Here is a 14,649-nt window from a genome sequence, read left to right as displayed (position 1 = left end):
TCCAGAAGGCACGTTTCTTCAAATAAAACATTTGACCTGGAAAAGAGGCCCCCCATGAGAGCACAGCCTCCCATGGCCGCAGCTCCCCTGAGGAGCAAAGGTGCCCGCAGCCTCTGGGAAGGGCAGGCAGGGGCTGGGGTCTTTGCCTCCCCCTCCTGGAACACTCAGCATCCAGTTCACCCTGAGGGCAGAGCCCCCCCGGGGGGGGCAGGGTCCTGCCCAGGCCTTCCCCAGGTCTGCCCCGCTGTGGCCGCAGAGCATCCATCTCTGGCCCCGTCTTGTCGTCGGTGGTGTGAGGCCTGCTCACCTGGAGGCCTGGCTTCGGCTCAGCTCCTCCGCACAGCCTGTCCCCAAGGGCCCCTCCCCAGGGCCGCTCAGCCCTCGTCTCCCTCCTCCCCTTGTCCCTCTCCCTCTCTGCTCTGCAGCCCCCGTCCCGGGTGCAGGATGGCAGTGGCCCTGGGCTGGGAATGTTCTGTCCCTGCGTGAAGGCCCGGTGGGGTGGCTGGGACCTGGAGGTGCTCACGAGCCTGCCGTCTGTGGTAAGACGGGCCCGAGCTTGCCAGGAAGGGCCAGCCTTCGCCTTTGCAGAAACTGGGCCAGAACTCAGTAAAATGGCCAAAACGAGAAAGGCCAGCCCATACCAGCCTGTGTGGCAGCAGAGCGGCTGACCCTCCGCAGGCCCTCCTCCAGGGCACCCCCAACTCGCTCTCGCTGGCCTAGCAAAGGGGGCTGAGTTACAGCGTGTGAACCCCGCCCGACGCTGGAGGTCTGGGCCCCACGCGGGGAAGGGCTGTAGGGCAGTTATGCCCTCGGCTGGGCCAGGGAACCTGGGGTCCCTGGCCCCTCGGAGCCCCTGGCCCGTTGGGCAGGCCCTGGCAAGGCCCGCGCAGTTGGCCAGCACACGCCCTCGGCCCCCTGGCAAGCCAGCGCGCATTGCTAAGCTCTCAGGACACAGAAATGAAACATAAAACAGAGCCGGGTGTGGAGCAGACCTCACCCGGAGCCGCTGGAATCCAGGTGGAAAAGCTGAGCCCGCCCCCGCCCCTCCAAGTGCGCCTTCAGTTCCTTTTCAAGGCATCTTGGGAAGCAGGGCGGACTCAGGCTACCCCCTCAGCAGCGCCCACAAATGCGGGTGCTCAAAACTGCCAGCGCCTTTGATCCTGGCCAAGGAAGCAGGGGCCGCTCCCCAGGAAGGGAGGCAGGGCAGCCTGTCAGCGTCCTCCCCGCCACTGCCCCAGAATGTCTCTGCAAAGCTGCTGCCTGCTGTGGCCCTCTCAGGGTGGGCCTGCCCGGCGGCCCATTCGTGTTCTCACCTAACAGGAACATAGTTTTGTGAGCCCAGCCACGGCACCCTGCCTCTGCCTGATGGATTGCATCCTCAGGAAGGAACAGATGAGAACCGGGGGGCCCTGCGTGCTGGTTTCCTCCGTGGTGCCTCTGCTGCAGCTGATGCAGCCTCCAGCCCTGCCAGTGCACAGCTGCTGGGAAGGGGCAGGAGCGCACCCGGGACCCCGTTCCCACTTGGGGCCCCCATGGGCTTCCAGGAGGTGCTCACTGTTCCAGGCACTGGCCCCCGGCAGGCCAGCACAGAGCAGGCGGGGTTGAGGGCAGAGTTCAGGTGGGGGGTGCATGCCAGGCAGCACCCCAGGCCCCTCCGCCCCCACCTGCACCCTTGGGGACCTAGCCCCACTCTGCATCCATCAGGGTCACGGCCGCGGGCAAGGCCCGTCTCCTCCCTGGCCCTCTGTTTCCTTGTCTGTGAATCTGTCGGTGGCTGCTGGGTTCTTCAGAGGCGTCCGGTCTGTATGTGGCCAGATACCCGAGGGGAGGCCGTGGCAATGCACTGGGAACAGAGCACCTGCTCCCATCGGGCGGCCGCCACCCCCCGAACAGCTGCATCACCGATGTCCCTGGAAGGCAGAGTGAGTGAGTGGGCTCTGACGGGAGCGTGGACAAGGGGGACCTGAGGCCTAGACTTTGGCGCATGTTAGCTGAAAGCACTGGCAAGAAGCCATGGCCACCTCTGTTTTCCTCGCCATCACGCAGGGTCCTTCACCATCCACTTGTCTGTCCTTCCATCCATTCACCAAATATTCCCCGAGAACCTTCTCTGTGCCAGTCCCACCCTGGGGGCTGGACGTGCACGGATGAATCAGATCAGATGGTACTCGAGCTTCCCGAGCACTATCCAGAGGGGCAGGGCCGGGGGGGGGGGGGGGACGGGTTGGCAGCAAAGAGCCGCGTAACTGTGGGCATCTGAGGGGCCTCCCCTCCCCTAATCACACCGATGATGGTGACCGTTCGCCAGAGGTGTACTGAGCGCTTCACAGACTTGGTCTCACTTGGGCCTCATGTACTCCTGTGAGTCGGTATTTGTCCCCGTTGTACAGACAAAGCATCTGGGACCCAGAAGTGGCCCAAGTCACCAATGTAGCTCTTAACCTACATTCCCCACTCTCTGAGGGAGCGCCAGGCCAGTCCCTGCACTGGGCGGCCCGGTGACCATAGCCCGAGTCTGCAGAGCTCCTCATTACCCCTCGCCCCTGTCCCGATCCCACCACCAGCCACCTCTGACCAGCGCAGCCACAGCTCAGGCTGCAGCCAGCTCGGCAGCTCCATCGTTGTCCCAGAGTGTGTCCGGCTGGGGTAGCAGGCTTTCCTCTAACTGCCTTCACGATCCCAGGGTCCTGACAACAGAAGTCCCGCCAGGGGGAGGCTGATGCATCTTTATCCAAAGCCTTGGAGGTGCTGGTTTGGCTTGAACGGCCCAGGGAGCTGCAGATGTGGGCATGAGCTCCCGTCTGCTCCTCCCAGGGACAGCCCTTGGCCTCAGGCCCCGGGCTTACGGGTGCTGGGCACAAGCACCGGCTCTGGGCCAGACAGGCCTGGACTGGGTCAGCGGGGGCTTTAAACATGGTTCTTATTCATAGATACTCAGGGTCTCCTCATTTACCCGTTGCTCATTGAGTACAGCCCTCCTGCTTGGCGCCACGCCTCACAGCACAGAGGTGACTGCGGGCCTGCCGGGTCCCTGCCCTCCAGGCGTTGGGGGCAAGGCCTAGCAGGCGGGTGGGATGGAGACAGCTCCCACGGAATAGTTAGGGAAGCGCCTCGCTGTCGGTAGCACACGCAGTGTATTGGTTATGATACTTTGCCCACTAAAACTCAGTGGAGCCTGGTGATCCATACATTCGTTCTCTCGAGTTTATTTGTATTTTTGGTAGAACCTCCTGATGATGCTGCCCCACCTCCCCCCACACCCCGCAGTGGTTCAGTGGTGGAACTTCTGACCCAGGACAGGACACAAGACTCTTAAATACTCCGGTGCCACCCCCGACACTGCACGACCTCCCCGTCCCTGGCCTTGGTAGGTCCAGCAGCCTCTGCAAAACCCCTGCCGGCTCTGACGTGGCAAGGGCACCTGCTGACCCCTGCTCCAGAAGCCAAGAGCAGTGCCCACAGGCAGAGCCCACAGCCCGAGCCCAGTGAGGCAGGGCAAGCATGAGGGAGCCACACATTTGATTTCCAGAGCATCCCGCCTTGGAGAAAGCCACAGTCACAGAGAAACCACTGCTTGACCCCCGGCTAGAGCTGAGCTGCAGAGCTGCTGTTTAGCGGGGGCTCGGCGCTGGGGGCATGCTTCTTTGCAAGGACATTGTCTCTGTGCCCGTGCCTCTGCAGGGACAAGCAGTGGTCCACGACATGCCCCTGAGCCCGGCCAAGGGCACACCCAGCGTGTGCGCAGAGCACCATGGGGGTGTCTGAAATCTCCCAAAGGGGCTGTTGTCCTGCAGCCTCACTCTGCGTCATCTGCTCCAGGGCTTCGGGTGCTCTCCAGAGCCAGGGCTGGAGCAGGAAGGCCGAACAGGGCTCCTCTCCTGCTGAGGTGTCTGCGACACGTGGCGAGGTCTTCAGTCCTCGGGCATCAGTTATCAACACACACAAGACGTGAGCGAGGAAGAGGCTACTTGTCTTCAAATCAGCCAAGTCCATTTTGCCTCTTTTGAAAAAATAACAGGTTTAATTCCCTCATTTACTTCCAATTTGGTGCAGCACCAAGATCTTATTTGTACAGAACACCTGATTACAGTAATCATGGGCCTGGGAGGCTGTCTTCGCTTGTGCCCAAAGAAAGGGACAAATAAGTTAGCTCTCAGTGATTCCCATCTTCGGGAAGGCCAGCCCGGCTCCTCCTAACCCGCGGCGGCTGAGGAACGCCGGGGTTGAGGCAGGTGGTGAAAGCCCGTTGGCACAGCCTCTCCCGGGAGAAGGAAAGGGTCTGGTGTCAAGAGCAGGCACGAGCTGTCGAGTTCACATCTCAGCCCTGCCACTTGCTGCCTGCATGTGTGTCTTGGGGTCTTAGACGCACCCAGCACCCGGCACGTGACAGCTGCTCCGTCTCATTAGGATTTTCACTGGGCCCCAAGCTCTGAGAGCCTTGCTCTGTATCCCCAGCGCATGGCAGGGATCTGGGCAATCACCCAGTGGAGTTTGGGATTTTGATATGGGGGAGAAGGTGAGTTATTCTGCTCGTGAAATAGGTCAGCCCTGGAAATCTCGGTCTCCTGCCAGCCTGAGGGCTGGGAGCGGACCCATGCCTCTGGGTAGGACTGCCTAAGGGTGGGGGGCAGTGTGGCCTGGGCTCTTGAGGGAATGGCTATCAGCAGGGCTTTGAGCACATGGGCTAGAGCTCCAGCGGGAGGGGCCAGACTAGGAATGACAGAGGTTGAGGAGGTGGAAGGGGGCAGGGGGATGCATCCTGCAGAAGTGCATGGGCTCTCCGAGGTCGGTACTAAGAGAAAGCTGGATCCAGCCAGTGGTGAGGATAGTTAAAACCCAACCTCAGGAGTTAGGCCTTTGATGGTCAGAGAAGAGAGGAAGCAGGGCCTGTAGAATCAGAAAGGGGGCCAGGGTTCTAGTGCGTAGGGGCACAACAAAGCCAAGGAAGGCCTCTCCCCACACACGGGGGCTTGGGTGGTGTGTCCGTCCTGACAGCCAGGTCCCAGCCCACCTCTGGCCAGCCCAGCTGCAACGCTGGCACCAAGCAATAGCCCAGACCCAGCCAGAGCTGGTCCTGGTTGATCCCATTATGTGACTGATGTCTGAGCTGCTCTTGGCTTGCTGGGGCCCTGGGCAGAGGCCGAGTTTTCATTCCTTTGCCAAAAGCCCGAGCTGGCGGCCCCTGGCAAGCATCCGATGTCTCCCTGAGCGGTTCCAGCTTTAGGAATTAATTCCACTAAACAGATTGCTCAGGAAGCTTCAAGGTCATCTGGAAAGGGGAGCCTGTGCCCACATTAGGAATAGAAGTCCAGGTATATGGGCTGGAAATTTCCGAGCCCACAAGAAGTCTGCAGCTCTGGACAACATGAAGACTCTCAGCTGCCCAGGACTGAGGGTGACAGGTCAGATTAGCCCAGCGGCTGGCTCTCTGCAGGCGTTTGGGGGTGGGTAGGCTTGCCCCCTGCCATATACCCTGGAGTCCCCATGATAGGCTGCAACCAGATTGAGCAGCCTGCCATCTTCTGATCAGACTTCCCAGCAAAAAGACCAGTGTCCTTGTCCCCACTCCAGCAGGGTGGGGGCAGATCTTTGCCACTGAGACCAGCAACCTCTGGGCTCCACCATCTCAGTGGCCCACTCCCTGGCTAACAAGACCCCGCAGACCTTCGGCACCCTCATCCACCACAGCCTCAGGGTCATAGCCAGCCTGTGGGCCACCCAAGGGAGACAGGGAGCCCTCCTAGCCCTTGAGCAGGTGCCTAAGATGCTCCCCAGCAGCAGTCTGAGTTGGAGAATACCTCTGGCTGGCTGGAGAGGAACCTCTGTCTCGGTCATAAGCATGGGGAGGAGGGACAGAGCCAGTTCTCCATGGTTGGAGAAATGAAAGGGAAGACCCAGCCCACAGATGCCCATTTGCTGGTGCTCAGGCGTCACTGGGTCAGTGCCTGAGGGGTTCCGGGTGCGTCTCTTAAAGCCACAGAGGCAGCAGTGAGCAAGTAAGCGGGCCAGATGGATGGGGGGAGCATGGGGGTTTGGGCCTTGGGCAGACCTGGGCTAGCCTGCAGCCCCATATTCATTGGCCCTGCGACTTTGGGCAAGATCCTGGGCCTTTGTGGACCTTGCCTCTTTGCATCTGAAGTGGTAAACGTGAGATGAGCCAAGTACGGGTGCCTAGCGTCATGTCTGTTGGGAAGGAAGCAGCGTGGGGCTGACTGACAGCAGCCCAGCCCAGGGGAACCTAAATTATGCTCTAAGCCTGCAGCCAAGAAACCAAGGATGCCTCTTTCCACCTCACCAGGGGCTTGCCCCTCATCCACCCTTGGCCCAGCACGTGCCGCAGGTGTGGTAGGGCCGCTCAGAAAAAGGCTGCGTGTGTTCGGTAATTTGGTGCACTGAGGAGGTCCTACCTTGAAGGGATGGGTACAAGGCACCTTGTGTAATCTTCATGCCTCTGCTTGCTGCCATCACCCAGACCCCCCTCCCTCCCTCCTGCTTCTCCATCAGTTAAATTGGAATGTTCTAGACTGAGCTCAAGCTCATAACCTGCCCTGGAAGAAAAGGAGGCAGGAGCTCATTGGTCCTCATGTTCCGTTGCTCAGAACTTCAGGAAGGCCTCCCGCCCTTTCCCACCTGACCTCCAGGACCAAGGAGTGTGGGTGTCAAGCCGAGTTTCTCTGAAGGAGGGCCAGGGGGGGCAGTGCACAGCACTGTGCCAGGAGATGGAGGTGACCCCTGACTCCTGGCCCACCCTGGGCTCTGCACCCAAATGGATTTCAGGTCCTAAGAGTTTGGATGTGCAGGAGGCGGCTGTGCGCCCGGGGCCAGCGACAAGGGCTGTAGAAGCTATAGTTTGCTCACCCACCCAACGGGGTGTGTGCATTGGGAGATTTCCCCTCCGGGTGATGAGTGCTCCTCCGTGGCGGGATCTTTCTCCTCAGCAAACCGCAGCAGGCCGGGCAGCCAGGTGAGGGCCTATCCCAGCCGTGCCCAGGAGAAACTACTTCGGGGTCTCCCTGGGTGGGTTAAATGAACCAAAGGATATAAGCCCCGGGAACGGCGCCTGGTGCAGTATAAACACCGGGAAAGCCCGTGCTGCTGTTACCACTATGCACCGTCCGGCCAGGAAGCTGCCAGGTCCATGCTGGGCATTTGCCCCTGCTCCCTTGCCCACGCACGGGTGGGGAATGGCACCTGTCCCTGGTGGTCTCTGCACACCTGACCCTCACCAGCCTGGGCAAGGCAGCTGAAACCCAGCAGTTCCCTCTGGAGAACGGGAAGGCCCGTAGGCTGATGAGAGAAATTCCCAAAGGCAACATGAAATCCTAATTGCAAGGACTAACTGCAGGCCACTGCTCTTGTCCTAATGCTTCAGGGAGGGAGCCACCCTGCTGCCCAGAGCCCTGGCTCTGACAGGTCTGATTTAGGATCTGGACTCCAGTGTGGCCATGGTTTAAGCACGGAGAGACGTTAAGAAAGGGAACTAATACTGTTTCCTTTCAGTTTTCCTCCCAGAGTAGAGCTGACACTGAGGTCCTGCTGCACCAGCCTCCTCGGCCTCCTCACTCAGGAAGGCAGCTCGGGGGGCACAAAAAGGAAGTGCAAGGCCTCACTGGGAGATTTAGGATGAGGTACGAGGGACCCGTGGGCAGGCCACATTCTTGGGTGGGAAGACGCACCCTGCACATGCAGGCTCCTCCATGCACCCCTGGAGACTTGGTGGGTGCACGATTCAACCCTCAAAGGGCACGAAAGAAATGATTCTGAAGTTGGTCTGGCAAGGGATAGAGCTCAGTTGTCAACAAATATATGAAAGCAAAGAGAAGGAGGAGAGGTTCTCATGTCCACCTCCACTGTTGGAACCCAACATGGGCTAACGGAGGCCTAAACGGCACAGTCCCTGTGCGAAGGGAAGGTGTTGCCGCCGCGGGAGAGCCCCCGTGTCCCAGGTGACCATTCACTCTGGTCAGGGGCAGTGCCTCGCGGGAGTAGGGAGGTGGGCGGCCGGCCAGTGAGTGTCCAGCCCAGGAGAAGAAATCCACGTTGGCTCCTGTCTGCCGAGATAAAGCAGACAGCTCCTGAGCAGGGTGGAATTGAACACGTGTCAGCTCTTTGAAAGGGTAACTTGCAGAGCTTTGAAGTGACAAAAAAAAAAAAAAAAAAAAAAAAAACCACAAAACCAGCCAACACAAGTTCAACGAATCCAATTTAAAAAACCAAAAACTTGTGTTCAAAGGAAAGAAATCTCAGAAGTTCAACAACAGTCTAGACACTTGTGATCATGGGTGAATCGCTGTCCTCTAACAAGGTGTAAACAGAGACATGGCAAACAGTTCACCTCCATGGCTCCTTAAAAATAAATAAATAGGAAAAAAATAAATAAATAAATAAATAAATAAATAGGGATCCCTGGGTGGCGCAGCGGTTTGGCGCCTGCCTTTGGCCCAGGGCGCGATCCTGGAGACCCGGGATCGAATCCCACGTCGGGCTCCCGGTACATGGAGCCTGCTTCTCCCTCTGCCTATGTCTCTGCCTCTCTCTCTCTCTCTCTCTCTCTGTGTATGACTATCATAAATAAATTAAAAATTTAAAAATAAATAAATAAATAAATGCAGGTTTTAGTAAGGAGGGCGGGTCTGTGCCTCTGAAGTCACCATGGTGGGGACTGGGGGACCGGCCCCTGACACCCTGCTGGTGGCTCTGAAGGCCCTGACCCTGTGGGGATCTCACCTGCAGAGCCTTTGGAGAACCCTATAAAGAGGCATATCCTCCAACCCAGTCAGGCCACTGTGGGGACATTTGCTCTAAAAGAGGAACCTCCCAACAGTCGTCAAGCTGGTCCCACTGAGCCCCATCCAGGGGGCTGCGCCACTTTTGAGGACTTCGTGTCCGAGGCCAGCACACCAAGACCACAGGGCGCCGTGGTCGCACCGTGGGCGTGTCCAAGAAGAAATAAACCTGTAGGCCTTGTCTGTTAATAAATTGTTTATACACCTAAAAAAAAAAAAAAGAAAAGAAAAAAAAAGAAAGCAGAGCCCCACCCTGTGGTCCTGCTCCCGAGCAGTTTCCTTTGTCTGTTCATACCCAGAAGAGGTAGGGTCCCATTCGCCCACAGGGTAGGGGACTGTAGGACAGATTTAACCCGGGCTGCTCTATAGGGCGCAGCGCCACTGTCTGGAAAGGTGTTCATCACAGCGTGATTTACAGTAGTAGAGAGAGTGGGCACATCCCCAGAGGCGGCCGGTGAGGGAGAGGTCGAGGAAATGAGGCTCTGTCCTTGGCTCAAAGAGAGCAGCTCGGGAACATGGTTCCAGTAAAATATCGGGGGCCGTTGCCTACATCCTAGTTAAAACTGTGTGAGGTGGGGGCGCCTGGGGGGCTCAGTCGGTGAAGCATCTGAATCTTGATTTCAGCCCAGGTCACAACCTCAGGGTCGTGAAGTCGAGCCCCAGGTCGGGCTCTGTGCTCTGAGAGGGGCCTGCTTCTCTCTCCCTCTCCCTCTGCCCCTGCACCTGCTCGAGTTCTCTCTCTCTCTCTCTCTCTCTCTCTAATAAATAAATCTTTGAAGCAAAATAAAATAACATGAAGCTGTGTAAGGTGACAGCCGAGCTTGGGGTGAGTGGGCATGGTGAAAACAGGGGCTGGTTTCTGGTGGGGGGACAATCCTGTTCCAGTCATTGCAACAGTAACACCACGAACAACATTTCTTCAGGTGAGGAGCACGGGTCGGTACAGAGCAGCCCTTCCGACGGGCCCCCCCACCCCGGGCCTTCAGGGCCCGCCTGAACCCCGGGAGACTGCACGTGTCGTCCTTCTAAAGCGGCAGAGTGGGGCCGCCTCCTACAGGGCAAGCCGCGCCCCAGCCGTTGCCCCTGCATGCGGAGAGCGTTGGCACCTCTGGGTGCCCAGCCCCATGGACATCAGCCCCCCCCCCCCCCCCCCCGGCCAACCTGCAGATGCTCAGGGACAGGCAGAGCCTGCAGGTGCAGGGCCTCTCTGACTGTCTGTCTGTCTCTCCGCCGCCCGCAGGCCCTGATCCTCCATCAGCTGGGCCGCTACAGTCTAGCGGAGAAGATCCTCCGGGATGCGGTGCAGGTGAACTCGACGGCCCACGAGGTCTGGAACGGCCTGGGCGAGGTCCTCCAGGCGCAGGGCAACGACGCGGCGGCCACCGAGTGCTTCCTGACGGCCCTGGAGCTGGAAGCCAGCAGCCCCGCGGTGCCCTTCACCATCATCCCCCGGGTGCTCTGAGCAGGCACCTGCCAGCCTCACTGCCGCTCTGTCCCCCCGCGCCCCGCCTGGGGCGCCCCCCCACCCCCCTGCACCGAGGCCGCGGACAGACGGGCAGACGGGCAGACGGACGGACGTGCGATTGACCGCAGTGAACTAACCCAACAAGCCCCGATCATCGCTCGCTCTCCTCGCGCATTTCTGTCGTCGTTTCTGGCCAGCCCAGTGATAGTCTTGGAACCTCCTGACATTCAAAACGGATTACGTGCCATATTTCGTTAGTCGACATCTGCGTTGTAAAGTCAAATGATAATGGACTTAATCAGCAAATGTAGAAGAATATATTCAGAGTTAAAATTCAGTGGCAGAGCAGATTATTTTTATCAGAGCTGTAAAGAAATCTCTCCTCCCCGTCACCACGCCTGCCCCACCCGCGGCCCGGAAAACCAAATGTGAATTTTCTGTTTCCCACCTCGGTCCTCGTCCAAAGCCAGGACACCAGCTGACAATTTCTTGGTTCTGTTGTCAATAATTGTACCATGTGAATTCCTGTCCTCACTTAGAGCAAAGCCTGAGTTCGAGAATGTTTCTATTTCACCACTATATGCCTGTTACAAGAGAAGGAAATAGGAGCTATTTAAGTTTAACTTTTTTATGTGAATTCAGAGTTTATTTATCGATGGAAATATGTACAAAGATGCTTCAAATGGAATATTTACCGACATTCCTTATACATGACAGACACTTGGCTAAATGGGAAGATGATGTTAATAATAAAATGATTTTTAAATGGACTCGTGGCCGGTGTCGTTGCTGGAAGCCCACAGAGCCGAGGGGGTAAGGCTCAGTCCCCGGGGCGTGGGGAAGGTGTTGGCGCCCACACCTGCCCTGGCCAGGTCAGCCCTTGGCGCCAGGGACCTAGCCCTGAGTGTCCCGTGGGAAGTCACTTTTCCCACCACTCCCAAGTCGTCTGGGTCAGGAGCAGGGGACAGGCCCGGGGACATCTGCATTCGTGGGCAAAGAGGATTAGGAATGAGCATGTGACCTGAAGGGGCCCACTAGGGGGGCAGCTGTCAAGAAAAACTCTTGCTCTCCTGCTGGACTTAACCCCCCCCACCCCCGTGAGGCTGGAATTTCAGCAGCCCTCCTGCCACCAAGAGGGGAGAGCCAAGAGGGGTGGGGGCCAGATGTGAAGCCGGAGGCTGACTCCAGGCAGTGAAGTGGATACTAAAGGGCAAGGACCAGAGAGAAGCTGAGCAGACCTCCAATCCCTCACCTTGTCAGGGACCCTAGGAAATGCAGGTGGGGGTGCTGAGTTTCGCCCTCGAGGCCCCCCCAGCCCAGCTGAGCACAGCCGTCCTGACTCTCTGGGCAGGCAGGTGATGGGGCAGCTGAGGACTGGGGTGTGACAATGGTAGCAAAGGCCACAGGCACAGCACCTGCTCCCCACCCTGGCCTCGGCATTGACGTTGCCAGGCGGCACCTGAGGCTGTGGATGCGCCTCGATGGTGGGATTTCTCAAGCGGAGCTACCGGCAGGAGAGGGCGGGCGTCCAGTGGGCGGCAGCTCACCGGGGCCGCAGGGGCAGAGCCCAGCCCCGCCATCCGCCACACGCGGGAGCGAGAGGCCTGCCCAGATCAGGACCAGGAAGGCAGGAGGCTGGGGCCGCTCCGGGCACCCTAGCGGCCCTTATCTCCCAGGCCAGCCCTGGGCTGGGCTTTCCCTCAGAAAACCCCATGCACGCCAGCCTGTGCAGCGCCCTGGAGATGCTCCTGTGTGCCTGCCTGCCCTCCAGCCCCTCCAAAGTGTCCCACTGCCCTCCCCGACCCCCCCACCCCCACACACACACCTGGAAGAGGAGCACAGGGGCCGGGGCGGGGGTTGGGGAAGCCCTGCCAGCCCGCCCCCAGTGTTAGTGGTTCAGGTTCAGGCAAGTGGTCCGTGCTCAGCTGATGGGAGCCCCCACCCCACCCCCAGGACTTGGGTTATGGAAATATTAGCAGAATCTGTCTCTCTGTTGGGTTGGCCATCCTAATAGGATGCAGCCTAGGGTTGCTGCTGGCTGCAGGCACCTGTGGGGCAGCCTGCCTGAGAATGAGGCCAACTCAGGAAAGGGGGGCTGGCTCCCAGAGTCCTAGCCTGAGCTCTGGAGCCCCAGACCTTCCCATCATGGGAACCTATATGTCTCCATTGTACGTGAGCAAGCAGAGCAAGTGTCTAGGAGGCCCCTTCACCCCCACCCACTCAAGACCTCTCCCCAACCCCACGGGCAGTCCTATTCCTCAATCCCACCTGCTCCCCACCCTGCACCTTTCAGAGTCTTGTCATTTCTCTCCGGATCACATGTCCAGTGTCCCTAGCACCCTGTCGACCGGCAGTCCCAGCACCATGGCTGGGCCACTGCAGCGTCCTCTCCACCTCCACTTGGCCTGGCAGCCCATCCTCTAACAGCCCTGAGGGTCCCTCATAAGATGAGGGTCCATAAGAGGAGTGGGTCTGGCCTCTGCCCCCCAAACCCGTGCTGTGGCTTCCCCAGCTCTCTCCTGGAGTCAGGTCTGTGCTGCGGGGGCCTGCAGCCTGGCCCTGCAGCCCCCCCTGCTCCCCATAATCTCTCCCTGCTCCTGCTCCTGCTCCTGCTCCTGCTCCTGTTCCTGCTCCTGTTACTGTTCTTGCTACTGCTCCTGGTCCTGTTCCTGCTTCTGCTCCTGGTCCTGTTCCTGCTTCTGCTCCTGGTCCTGTTCCTGCTTCTGCTCCTGGCCCTGGTCCTGGTCCTGCTCCTGCTCCTGCTCCTGTTCCTGCTCCTGCTCCTGCTCCTGCTCCTGCTCCTGCTTCTGGTCCTGGTCCTGCTCCTGCTCCTGATCCTGTTCCTGCTCCTGCTCCTGCTCCTGCTCCTGGTCCTGGTCCTGGTCCTGCTTCTGCTCCTGTTCCTGCTCCTGCTCCTGCTCCTGGTCCTGGTCCTGGTCCTGGTCCTGCTTCTGCTCCTGCTCCTGCTCCTGCTCCTGCTCCTGCTCCTGCTCCTGCTCCTGCTCCTGCTTCTGGTCCTGGTCCTGCTCCTGCTCCTGATCCTGTTCCTGCTCCTGCTCCTGCTCCTGCTCCTGCTCCTGCTCCTGGTCCTGGTCCTGCTTCTGCTCCTGTTCCTGCTCCTGCTCCTGCTCCTGGTCCTGGTCCTGGTCCTGGTCCTGCTTCTGCTCCTGCTCCTGCTCCTGCTCCTGCTCCTGCTCCTGCTCCTGCTTCTGGTCCTGGTCCTGCTCCTGCTCCTGATCCTGTTCCTGCTCCTGCTCCTGCTCCTGCTCCTGGCCCTGGTCCTGGTCCTGCTTCTGCTCCTGTTCCTGCTCCTGCTCCTGCTCCTGGTCCTGGTCCTGGTCCTGGTCCTGCTTCTGCTCCTGCTCCTGCTCCTGCTTCTGCTCCTGGTTCTGCTCCTGTTCCTGCTCCTGCTCCTGGTCCTGCTCCTCCTGCTCCTGGTCCTGTTCCTGCTTCTGCTCCTGGTCCTGTTCCTGCTTCTGCTCTTGGCCCTGGTCCTGGTCCTGTTCCTGCTTCTGCTCCTGGTCCTGGTCCTGTTCCTGCTTCTGCTCCTGGTCCTGTTCCTGTTTCTGCTCCTGGCCCTGGTCCTGGTCCTATTCCTGCTTCTGCTCCTGGTCCTGTTCCTGCTCCTGCTCCTGCTCCTGCTCCTGCTCCTGTTCCTGTTCCTGCTCCTATTCCTGTTCCTGCTCCTGCTCCTGCTCCTGCTCCTGCTCCTGATCCTGATCCTGCTCCTGCTCCTGCTCCTGCTCCTGGTCCTGGTCCTGCTCCTGCTCCTGCTTCTGCTCCTGGTCCTGCTCCTGCTCCTGGTCCTAGTTCTGGTCTTCTAGCCTGCAGGGCTTTCCCAACCAAGGGAAAGCATTCATTCATTCATTCATTCATTCATTCATTCATTCATTCGAGATTGGGGAGCAGAAGCTGAGTAGGTAAGACGCCAGCCTGGGGTCACCTGACAGAACCAGGATTGAGACCCTGGGCCTAGGAGATAAACCTTTGAACAATGTCCTAAGCTGCCCAGCAGAAGCAGTTCGGGACAGCAGGAGGTGGGAGACACCGTGTTTGATGTATTCCTCTTCCCTGGTCTTAGTCGCCCCATCTGTAAAATTCATCCATCCATCCATCCATCCATCCATCCAACAAATACCCAGAGTGCTTACAACACCAGGCACTCACTACAGGCACCGAAGGTAAGCAGGACATATAAATGGGGCTTATATTTTTGTGGAAGGAAATAGAGAAATACATAATGCATCTTATGCCATACAAACATAGTGATCCACGTGGGAGGTACCGGGGGGTGTCGGGAGTTCTGATTTTATGGAAGGTAGTTACAAAAGCTTCTAATGGGGTACCTGGGGGGGCTCAGGCGGTTAAGCATCTGACTCCTCATTTCAGCTCAGGTCA

The 14,649-nt window shown here is 58.8% G+C and overlaps 1 protein-coding gene across 9 annotated transcripts in view; it reads left to right on the top strand.

Moving 5' to 3' along the window:
* Positions 1-11,021, top strand: part of TTC7B (tetratricopeptide repeat domain 7B) — a 259,212-nt gene extending 248,191 nt beyond the window's left edge. For all 9 annotated transcript variants that reach the window (XM_072745564.1, XM_072745562.1, XM_072745563.1 and 6 more), the window contains one exon: positions 10,027-11,021. In XM_072745564.1, the coding sequence (XP_072601665.1) occupies positions 10,027-10,248 (222 nt within the window). In that variant the 3' untranslated portion in view covers positions 10,249-11,021. The remainder of the gene's footprint in view (positions 1-10,026) is intronic.
* Positions 11,022-14,649: the final 3,628 nt, after the last annotated feature.

This window comes from Vulpes vulpes, unplaced genomic scaffold, assembly GCF_048418805.1.
Source record: "Vulpes vulpes isolate BD-2025 unplaced genomic scaffold, VulVul3 u000000644, whole genome shotgun sequence".
NCBI classification, from domain to species: Eukaryota; Metazoa; Chordata; class Mammalia; order Carnivora; family Canidae; genus Vulpes; species Vulpes vulpes.
The sequence above is the reverse complement of the archived record's forward strand: the minus strand, read 5'-3'. Positions and strand labels throughout refer to the sequence as shown.